Here is a 12,549-nt window from a genome sequence, read left to right on the forward strand (position 1 = left end):
CCTAAGTAATATCAGCTTTAATACAGAAATAATTTTTCTTTCCTGCAATCTACATAAAAGAAAGTATTTTATGTCAACTTTTAAATTAATAATTTATCAAGAAATGCAGAACAATTCACCAGAGCAGATGTCCCTGTAACTATAGACAGAAAGTTAAGCAAGGAAATGATGGGAATAAGATTTATATTCTTCTTGGACTAAAAAACAATAACTTCTTGTGTCACAGAATGTTACTGAAGTAAATATGGCACTTGAAAGTCAATCAAAACTAAGTTTTAAAAGAAACTCTGACAGATTGCCATATGCAATAACGGAAGTTTGAAGTAATAATGAAAAGATTTACACACTCGTTGATGTACTAAGTGTACCATAATGGAATAGAAAGACAATCCATTACAGTGCATTTATATAAAAAATATAGCCAAATTCTGCCCAATCCCATTTCTCTGAGCCTGAGCTGCACTTAATCTCTCCTAAATATGTGTAACTTGAAGCAAATTTGTGTTTAACTTATTTTTGTGATGGACAATGCTGTTTCACAACCTCTTTAATCTGCCCAGAGTTTTGATAACGTACTAACATTTTGTCTAATTCAATTTGAAGATGAATACTTTCATTTGTCCAGAGTCTGGGTGACTTACCAATCCACGTTAACCTGGATGTATCTGGATATCACTTACCAAGTCTGGATCTAAATTAATGTTCATGTTTACATTGTTGTTGACAAGTTCTGGTGCACTGCGGGACTTTGGCATGGGTTCTGAGTTATCTCCCCTCCTCTCAGATGCTAGTGTCGCATCCTCGCGACTCGCTTTCCATTTCTGCATCACTTTTTTCCACATGATTCACATGAAAAATTATCCCAAAATCAATTTTTCCAGTAGAATAATTCATGAACTAAAATTTACACAAACATTGTAAAACTCCAATTAAGTGAACTATTGAACAATATTACTCCATTAGGGTCTTTTAATGCTGTAGAACTCTCTGAGACATGAAGATATGTAGATGGGAAGACACAGATTCGAGGATTTGCTGGCAGTGGCCGACAGAATCCCTGGACAATACATGGATGGCCATGCAGTTAACATGTGTCACTTATTACAGAGCAGCTTTGGATAATGAGCTATTACAGACAAAAACACATCCATCTCACCAATAGCAATACACAAGTTACATATGGTGTCCATTTTTACTTGTCTTGATACAAATCCCTACAACACTCCCTCATCTAACATATCATCCCTCTCCCTCTCTCTATCCTCTCTCTCTCCCCTTCTCTCTCTCTCTCTCCCAGATATCAATATTTTTCACCATTTATATTAATTGTACAGTTATACATGCAGTACTAATTCATTTAAATTACTCTGCATTTAACATCTTTAATTTTTAATTCATTTAATTCTATTTTGTATCTTGATTTAACTTGGTCATCTTGAGAGCTGAAGTGTGGGATAGAGAGTGCAGGGGAACACCATATTTTATGCCTCAACTTCATAAATCATTAATAATTTAGGAAGCTAATTTAGGTCATTTTTTAAAAAAATATTTCCTTTAATTAATTTATAATACATTTAACAATTCTAAAGAAAAAAATTAAAGTCATTGGAGGTCAGAACTCAATAATGGTCCTCTGCTGCAAGTGTCGACAAGAATGTAAGCCCCCCCCCCCCCCCCCCCCAAAAAAAAAATCCCTTCAATCCACCAATAAACAAGTAATGGATGGAGATTCCATAATCTCACATTACTCAGTAATTGGCTTAAAAAGCCAGTAGCTTTAATTATAGACAGCTATCAAATGTTACCACACAATCCTAGCCTGGACAAATCTCCAGGAAATTGCTAGTTTTCAGGGAAGCTTTAATTTCCTGGCGCAGTTTTAGATAATCCATCTTCTTCTTTTGTGTCAGTTGGTTCATCAAATTTCATATAGATCATATTATTGAGGCGAGAACAGACGAAGTTTATTATTTTGACAGCTCCAGTCATCTATAATAACTTAATTCTACATTGTGCAGACTTCATCAATATTTTTTCCTGCAATATCAATTTTGGAGCTTACATAATGCATTTTTTTTTTCAATATAATAATGAAGTGATGGATTAGGTATAAAAATCTTACACATGACAGCAAAATGTGCATCAAATTAACATCAAGTGAAAAGTTTCATATGAAATTCATTTTCAACAATTTCATTTATGAAACTCATAGGGAGGAATTTGGATGATAATTATCTGTGATTTTGTTCTCTTTCTAAATTGATTTTTTGCTTAAAATATCACATGAAATTCATTCTAAGCATAATTTGTTGCATAAGATCACAAGCATTTTTTAGCATGAATCTGCACCTCAAAAATAATATAATGCTTTTTTTTGCATTATGCATCTCAGGCCATGAGATTCCCACTACATTTTACAGGTCAGTAGGAAGTAATTTCAGTTTAAGGGATGATTAGTGAATGGCTGTCCTATTTATTGGCGTTTAAGCTTTTTGGTGCCCAAGGAAGCCCACCAACCATTAATGTTGCTCTAACTCAGCATTGAGATTGTCTGTAGCCTGAGGATAATGGTGTGATAAGAAGATTCTAGATCCTGACTACTTTACTCCAATACAATCCTTAGCCATCTCTGACCCTCTGACACAATCCTTAGCCATCTCTGACCCTCTGATACAATCTTTAGCCATCTCTGACCTTCTGATACAATCCTTAGCTTCTAGCTTCTATGACCCTCTGACACAACCCTTAGCCATCTCTGACCCTCTGATACAATCCTTAGCCATATCTGACCCTCTCAATAAGTCTGAAACAATCCTTAGCCATCTCTGACCCTCTCATACAATCCTTAGCTTCTATGACCCTCTGACACAATCCTTAGCCAGCTCTGACCCTCTCAATGAGTCTGAAACAATCCTTAGCCATCTCTGACCCTCTGATACAATCCTTAGCTTCTATGACCCTTTGACACAATCCTTAGTCATCTCTGACCCTCTCAATGTGTCTGAAACAATCCTTAGCCATCTCTGACCCTCTGATACAATCCTTAGTTTCTATGTCCCTCTGATACAATCCTTAGCCATCTCTGACCCTCTGACACAATCCATAGCCATCTCTGACCCTCTGACACAATCCTTAGCCTCTATGACCCTTCGATACAATCCTTAGCCATCTCTGACCCTCTGACACAATCCTTAGCCATATCTGACCCTCTGATACAATCCTTAGCTTCTATGACCCTCTGACACAATCCATACCTTCTATGACCCTCTGACACAATCCTTAGCCATATCTGACCCTCTGATACAATCCTTAGCTTCTATGACCCTCTGACACAATCCTTACCTTCTATGACCCTCTGACACAAACCTTAGCCATCTCTGACCCTCTGACACAATCCTTAGCCATCTCTGAACCTCTGAAACAATCCTTAAACATCTCTGACCCTCTGACACAATCCTTAGCCAACTCTGACCCTCTGACCCAATCCTTAGCCATCTCTGACCCTCTGACATAATCCTTAGCCATCTCTGACCCTTTGATACAATCCTTAGCCATCTCTGACCCTCTGACACAATCCTTAGCCAACTCTGACCCTCTGACCCAATCCTTAGCCATCTCTGACCCTCTGACATAATCCTTAGCCATCTCTGACCCTCTGACAAAATCCTTAGCCATCTCTGACCCTCTGATACAATCCTTAGCTTCTATGACCCTCTGACACAATCCTTAGCTTCTATGACCCTCTGACACATCCTTAGCCATCTCTGACCCTCTCAATGAGTCTGACACAATCCTTAGCCATCTCTGATCCTCTCAGTGAGTCTGACACAATCCTTAGACATCTCTGACCCCCTGACACAATCCTTAGCCATCTCTGACCCCGACACAATCCTTAGCCTGTAACCTCTGACCCTCTGACACAATCCTTAACCATCTCTGACCCTCTGATATAATCCTTAGACATCTCTGACCCTCTGATACAATCCTTAGCCATCTCTGACCCTCTGACACAATCCTTAGCCATCTCTGACCCTCTGACACAATCCTTAGCCATCTCTGACCCTCTGATACAATCCTTAGCCATCTCTGACCCTTTGATACAATCCTTAGCCATCTCTGACCCTCTGACACAATCCTTAGCTATATCTGACCCTCTGATACAATCCTTACCTTCTATGACCCTCTGACACAATCCTTACCTTCTATGACCCTCTGACACAAACCTTAGCCATATCTGACCCTCTGATACAATCCTTAGCTTCTATGACCCTCTCATTGAGTCTGACACAATCCTTAGCCATCTTTGACTGTATCATCACTGACTGATCTTGCTAGAATGTGCATGTCCACATGCATTGAGTTAATACAGGTCAATTACTTCTTCTCCCACATGACTACATAATCAGAATGTCTGTGTCACTCAAGAATGCATTTCTCTTCAAATTACACATGTTTTCAATAAAGGCCCCCCAGTTAGATTTGATTACTTTGACCTTAAGAGTTCTTCAATATGGTAAATGCCACACAGTAACAAAGAGTCTTAATTTGATATTTTAATGGTAATTTGCTGCAACTTCAATGCTAAATGTAACATGAGCTGTGAATACAATCGAAATGCAACAGTCATGCAGGGTCAGATCCAGCAATTTTTGAAAGGGGGTGGGGGTGGGGGGGGGGGTTGTTCCAGGGTGCTGCCCCGACCCCTTGCTCATACATAGAATCACACCACAGGCATTTCTATTTATTGATTAGAATATCCCCATACTATAGGGAGAAAAAATTCTCTTATGCATACTCCCTTTCAAGACTTTTTAAAGTTAATTACTACAGAAGATGGTCCAAAAACGGTATACCCAAAGTTCGCCGGAATCTTCCAATGATATCACATTAAAACCTTGCATGATACTTATCTTATATATAGTGAATTATGAAGAAGATTTTCTTTCATTCACTTATAATGATCAGAAATTACTTTTTGACTGCCTAATTTGTAAGCTTCCGAGTGTGGGTGGCCATGGTACTGAAGGTACAGAGGAAAACAAATAAGTGAGACTCACTTGATCTAGCAAGTACTATAGATCACTAAATTTTCGCAACACTTTTTTTTTTTGCAAAAAAAGGAATTTGGTATTAATAAAGGAGACAAAATTTTTACGAAGACTGGTTATTGCTGTATATAATCCATACTAATAAAAATATACATGAAAATAAACTCTTTGTAAACAGACTGTCTTGCATAATAATGTGAAAATAAAGTGTGATTATTCAAGCTTCAATATCAGATAAAAATATAGGTATTTTCATAATCTTAAGTGCCTAAACAAAACTCATGACATATCAGCATTATTGTACTCTAAAAAGGACTCAATACAGGCCCTTCAAGACCAACTTAAACCAGTTAAATGTCAGAGGCACTTTTGTATTTGTTTGAAGCCCCCTACAACCTATAATTTACCAGTTTAGAGTCTGAGGTACTTTGGTACATGTTTGAGGCCCCTTACAACCAGCGCCTTAATTACCAGTTTGGTGTCTGATGTACTTTTAAATATGTTTGAGGCTCCCTACAACCAGTGTCTTACCAGTTCAATGTCTGCGGTACTTTTATATACTTTTGAGGTCCCCTACAACCTATGACTTACCAGTTTGGTGTCTGAGGTATTTTTGTATATGTTTGAGGACTCTTACAACAGGTGATTTTATTACCAGTTTGGTGTCTGAGGTACTTTTGTATATGTTTGAGGCTCCCTACAACTTTTGACTTACCAGTTTGGAGTCTGAGGTACTTTTGAGGTTCTTGAAAGCTTTCTTCCACATGCTTTTAATGGTGGCTGAGGACTTCTTGCTGTCCTGTTCCAGGTTCTCCATGGATCCATTCTGTTTGGGGGACAACACTTCTATCTACAATGTATGAAAGCAAGTAAGAAATTCTTCAGTTGCTTAAAACATTTTAAAATTAAATTATGTTCTATTGAAAGAATTTCTTCTGCTTATTTGTTATTTACTTATTCATTATCAGTAATTAGGTCAAATTGAACAATAAAAAGAGTAATAATAAATACTAAAAATTTTTAATGATGTTCACTAAAACTTTACAGCTTTAAATAATTGATTGTCTCCATAATCTCATGCAATAGTGTTGAAAAATGTAATATTTCTAAAGATTCTATAAACAGTAGAGATATGTCAAGAATATCAAAGTGCTCGACACGACTATTGACTAATGCCCTGTTCACACTGAGAGTTTTAATTTGTATTAAATGTAAGTTACTGCGAATTAAATTTGAACAGCGTTCACACGTACAATTTAATGCGAATTAGTTTAATTCGAATTAGTTTACTGTGCATTAAATTACTTTGCATTAGCTACATGTGAACGCTATGCGAAGCTAATTCGAATTAAATTCTGACGCATGTGTAATGGCAGAATTAAATTACATGCCACATGTCGGTGGTCAGATATAGGTACTTGTATTATTTTTGAGTGAAAAACTATAGGAAAATTATGTTAATCACTAAAATGTGTACAGACACTATGACACTATGTCAAATGGATCTGCTCTGCATAAGATGACATGATTGCAAATGATGTCATAAAAGCCTTACTGAATAGCCCTACTATAGAAATAAAATTTTAATTCACATTAGTTTACTTCACATCAGTTGTCGTGTGAACGCAAGTTAATTCGCAATAGTTTAATTCACATTAGTTTACTTCACATCAGTTGTCGTGTGAACGCAAGTTAATTCGCAATAGTTTAATTCACATTAGTTTACTTCACATCAGTTGTCTTGTGAACGCAAGTTAATTCGCAATAGTTTAATTCGCATTAGTTTACTTCTCATCAATTTACTGTGAAATAAACTCTCCTTGTGAACAGGGCATAAATATTTTTTACTCTGTTATCAATAGTATTTCTAAAGTTATCGCAAGTTTTTTCTATTTTTTTTTTATAAAACTGTTTACCAGTTACAGGTCCATAAATTAGGCAAAATTACACACTTAAATTGTGTCAAGCTATAAATTACTAACATGTATTAGAAACTGGTCGGGAGTAGAAATGACAAGCTGTAGTAATTGATAAACTGTACCACTTTTTAATTGAGATACAGGTAGTACAGGTATTTCTACTAATTAACTACTTGTATTGAGAAATACGTTGTATGTGACGGAAGCTTGATATAAATATTGCAAGCAATACAAGCAATCTAAAAAGGACATGAAGATATAAGAACAATTATTTTAATGAGTACTCGATTATCCCTGGACTAAAGCCCCCAATTATTCAACTAGGCTATCTGGGTGAAATTGACATTTCTAATTAGCACATATATTACTATAGCTATAGCAGGAGACAGAGAGAAGGGGGGGGGGAGTTATCATACAATGGAGCAATGCCAGCTGTAAATGAAGAGGTGCTCATCAGAAAATTTTATTGTCTTTAAGCTTAAAATATTTATATAGACCCAAGATCTGATCTATAGCTGTATATAACTGCAGCCTCCTCACTCCTCAGCCCATGAGAGGATGTTTGATGTTGTGGGAGCTATCACTGAAAAGGGGTCATGTGTATTAAAAAAATGTGTTCAGGAAATTACAGATGATGTCTCCGCATATTAATTAATGGTGCACAGTAAAAAAAAAATCTTCATGTATCATAGGATCTGTATTGAGTCTATAGTTTAAATCTTATTTTGCTAAGAGCTTCATAATGTTCCTTCCATACAGGATCATAGCAAAACATAATAGCAGAGGAATGAGCTTCGAATTCCTTTGACATACGGAAGTAATTTTCTAGAAGTCATATCAATCCACTCACTGGCATAATTCCTACATTGTACCACCTTATAGCACCTGTATCTGCCATAGTTCTAAATCAATCCACTCACTGCCAGAACACCTATGTTGTACCACCTTATAGCACCTGTACCCGATATAGTTCTAAATCAATCCACTCACTGCCAGAACGCCTATATTGTACCACCTTATAGCACCTGTACCCCATATAGTTCTAAATCAATCCACTCACTGCCATAATGCCTACATTGTACCACCTTATAGCACCTGTACCCGACATAGTTCTATATCAGTCCACTCAATGACATAACTCCTACATTGTACCATCTTATAGCACCTGTACATGACATAGTTCTAAATCAATCCACTCACTGACATAACTCCTACATTGTACCACCTTATAGCACCTGTACCTGACATAGTTCTAAATCAATCCACTCAATGACATAACTCCTATACTGTACCACCTTATAGCACCTGTACCCGACATAGTTCTTCATTAAGGGAGTGTTCAGTAGTGGTATCCTGTCATTAGGGGCAGTAACAATACATCAGCAGAGGCCAAACTCCATAAACTGCCATCATCATCAGACATCATACATACAAGTAGGTAATGTGCATGATATCAAAAATTTAAATTATACTACATACACTCCAATCAAAATAAAATATGCATTTATTTAACAAGCAATTCCACTTGTATTATTTGTCTGAGAGACAATACCAGGTGAACTTTTCTTTCCTTTCATGTAGTCCCCTTCCCCAACATCACCCACCTCACCCTTCTTTCTCTCTGTTTAAGCTATAAATATATTTTGTTTGCAGTATCTCATCAAACTGACTTACTTCTCCTAGTAAACAAATTCACTCCACACCTTATTATTATATTTTCATTTGAGCCTAACAGAAGCTTGTAGTCTATCTTGATAACTGCCTTTATCTGAGACAATGAAGATCATTTTCCCCTCTTCATTTTCCAAGGGAGGCAATCTGCCAGAATGACCAGCAGCTAATGATGCAGGAACAGGTAGGATAAGAATGATGCCCTATAGGATAAGTGTCCTAACATTGATTGATAGACCCCAATATAGAGACAGGTAGGATAAGAATGATGCCCTATAGGATAAGTGTCCGAACATTGATTGATAGACCCCAATATAGAGACAGGTAGGATAAGAATGATGCCCTATAGGATAACTGTCCTTACATTGATTGATAGACCCCAATATAGATACTAATATCTCAATCCTTCAGTCACTGTGCTGACTGACCCTGATATCTCTATAACAGTCTTATAGAACTACTCCCTACATCTCAGTCCTTCAGTGACTGAGCTGACTGATAAATCTTGATAAAAGGACTACTATCTCAAAGTTTCATGGGTTACCCGCGTGGCACAGTGGTTAGAGCATTTGCTCTCAAGTTGCAGAGTAAGGTGTTGATCCTTACATCGCAGGTTCAAATCCCACTATAGGATGTGGAGACCCGTCTTTTGGATGAAACCATGTAAACCGAGGTCCTGTGTTGCAGCAGGTGCTGACACAAAAAAAAATCCCTTACTGCTCAATGGCTCTGAGTGCCGAGTATAGGTCTAAATTTGCAGCCCTCCGCCAGGAAGTGGTGGAGTCTTCATATGAGTGAAAAATTCTCGAGAGGGACATTAAACAACAAACAAACAAAAATTCTCACCCAATTGCTCCCTACATCTCTGTCCATCAGCCATGATGCAGAGCTGATTAACTGTGCATTCTTATTGAATAGGTACTACATTTTCTTACATCAGCATGTTTTTGTATTTGGATACAAGTTCTTCTAAGTTTTCTCAGAAGAAGCCAAAGTTTATTTACTCTGCAAACAAGATGACATTTAACAGTCTGCCAAAATTAATAATTTACCTACAGTAGAGTTTTAATATCTATTTGGTGGGTGTGACCTATAGCTGATAATATTTTGCTTCAACTGGAAAATCAAGAGGCCCATAGACCAAAATGCTTACCTGTATCACATCAGTTTGGATAAAAAACTGATCACTTGAATCTGGAAAAGCACATCTGTTTGAACATCAAAGGCATTTGTGCCAAACAAAAAAAGGTTAATTGGTTGAAGGACCAGGGAACATATACCAAAAGTTGGTATAATGCCCTCTGCCTTTGAATCATAATGATTAAAAGTGATACTTCTATTGCCAATAAGCTGATAAGGCAAAAAATAATTCTTCAGAAGAAAATGCCAAATATTTTATCTCTCTGTAAAGACTTGACATGTATTGTTCCATTATGAAAACTTCTTTAAATCTTCATGAATGAACAGAGCCCACTGGTAGCTACCAAAGGTTTCTCTATCTAAGAATCGCAGATTCCAAAGAATGAACAGAAAATTTAAGGCAGATCAAAACCTAATTATATCAGGAAACTCCCTTGAATTTTTCTTCTCAACTTTGCTAAAATAAAGAGGGGAGGGGTTCAAATTTTATCTATCTTTTTTGAATATGTCACATACAATTTCTTACTCTTACAGCTCCACCTAATGGTTATGACATATCTGCCATCTTCATATTTTTTTTTTCTCAAAAGAGGAGTTTGCTTTCAATCCATTTTTTTGGTAATTATTTAGAATTTCAGATATGTAAATGAACCCTGTACAAGAACATGCCAGAATATTTCCCATGAAGACAGGCAGGTACATTAACTTAACAACCTGTTCTCTCTACATTTCAGTTGATTGATTACCATCAAAAAATTCCCTAATATACAATATAGCGTAATGAACGTAACACCATATGGTTATAATATCTAGGGTTGAAAAAAAGTTTGTAGGGCCGTTCCAAGATTAATTACTAAGAAATGCCAACAGTGCTGTTTTCCCTTGGCAGAAATAAAAAGTATATGTACTCAGAAAAAAAACTGCCTTTTTTTTTAAAGCAGCAGAACTGATGAGCTTTGGGCGTATGGTAAAATGATCAGACAATTTATCGGCCATTCTATAAAACCACTGCCGTGTGTGGAATGGGAAAACTCACAAAAAACAATAATCTCCTCTCTATTTAGATACAATGGGCAAAAAATACAGCATCAGAGGTGGATTTTCTAAATCAGCAATATCAAACCTGTCATTTTAATGATTGGTAAATGTTTTTACTCTGGCTATAAATTTTTGTGGCCATTTATTCCAAATAGCTTCTTTCTTTAGCTTAAGAACACACATTTATCAGATCATATTTATAAAATACAATAAAGTGCATGTTCCTTGCACACACAAAAAATCTACTTCAGAATCTCATAGTATTGATCTAAAATAAATGAAAATCTTATATAAAACGCATTAATTCGTTTCTACAGCTAAGTACAGTGATCTCTATAACCTTATACAGCAGATTAACTGTAGCTAGTTCTAGGATTTATTAAAATTGACTTTTAAACCTGAGGATCAATATCAGATGAATTACCTTTTCTGCATGCTCTTACCTGTGCTCGAATAGCTGCTAACTGCAAGTTTGCCAAACGAATTTCATTCCTCTTGCAACACATATCCCCTTGAGTTTCATACACTTTTGAGTACAGATGATTAGCTAAATTTCTGCCAAAAATTAAACAAAACAAATTGTTAGAAAATGAAATTTCTCACCTGATTATCATTGTCAAGGTCTTTTAAATTTCCTGTACTTCTATTAGAGGCTTGTGACAAATGTCTGTTTGAGTTTGGGGCCTTCATACTCTGGCTTCTTTTAACACTTGACTTAAAACTCTCACTTTTACGCGATTTAGTTTTGCTACTCTCGGTTCTGTGAATTTTTTCAGTTTTGCTTCGACCGTAATCCTTTGGTCGTGTGGACATTTCCGTCACAATCCCACTATCCTTGCTCTCTTGTTTATGCATTTGACGACGGACTTTCAAATCTTCTTCACCACTGTTTTGACGGGAGACGGACCCCTGAGTGTGGAGTAAGCTCCCTTTGTAAGTCTCCCCATTCCTTGGTTCTGCCACTCTCTGTCGTATTGACACAGAGTTTGATAGCTCACTCTCCGTGCCTGACATCACAATATCCGTAACACAATTATCAATAAAGGTATATTTCACTGTCTAAAGTTGCTGCCTACACAAAAAAGTACCAAACGGTATTGAAAAAATAACACATCTTAAAATGTTCTTCCTGTTTGTAACTTATTTAAAAAGTCACTCAATAAATGATCTGTTTATGTCCTCTGCATTTTGTGCATGGTTAAACTGGGTAATTAACACAGCCTCCAGAGAAAAGAAATGAAATCAACGTATTTCTGGCAAATGAGCAAGCTCTTCAATTAATGAGTACAAAAAAACCTGCGGAGGGTTGTCAAAATCTATCCATTACAAAGCTGTGATGTCATATGGCATCTCTGGCCTCTCACATATAATATTTGCTGTAGAAAACCATAGTTTCATAACAAAATCTCCTATAAGAAAAAAAATTTGACTTTTTTTTTTTTTTTGCAAATCAGATATTAAACCAAAGAACAAAATGACTGAAGTATGCTCTGTTTGTTTTGCCAAGCATCAAACTGAAGTGTAATGAGTTTCCAGTATAAGCACTTGCTGCCTATACAATCCTGATGTATTGTTGCTGGGCCAGTGAGAAGCATACACAACGCAAGAAACAGCAGCAGAAAATCTGTAAGCAGCTCTTTAAAGATCTACACCGATTAAAAAAGTATGCAAATCTCCTAATTATGTGTAAAGTACCTCCAGACTCCAATTAGTCATCAACAAAAAATGTTTTG

General features: G+C 36.5%; 1 protein-coding gene across 1 annotated transcript in view; it reads right to left on the reverse strand.

Annotated features, from left to right (window-relative positions):
• The window catches only part of LOC133186797 (uncharacterized), a 130,175-nt gene that overhangs the window by 22,251 nt on the left and 95,375 nt on the right, over positions 1-12,549 (reverse strand). The window contains exons 10-11 of the mRNA XM_061322121.1: positions 11,260-11,371; positions 5,764-5,898 (exon numbers count right to left, since the gene is read on the reverse strand). Of these exons, the coding sequence (XP_061178105.1) occupies positions 5,764-5,898; positions 11,260-11,371 (247 nt within the window). The remainder of the gene's footprint in view (positions 1-5,763; positions 5,899-11,259; positions 11,372-12,549) is intronic.

This window comes from Saccostrea echinata, unplaced genomic scaffold (assembly GCF_033153115.1).
Source record: "Saccostrea echinata isolate AGI-Se365-2 ecotype Australia unplaced genomic scaffold, CSIRO_AGI_Sech_v1 ptg000014l, whole genome shotgun sequence".
Lineage (NCBI taxonomy): Eukaryota > Metazoa > Mollusca > Bivalvia > Ostreida > Ostreidae > Saccostrea > Saccostrea echinata.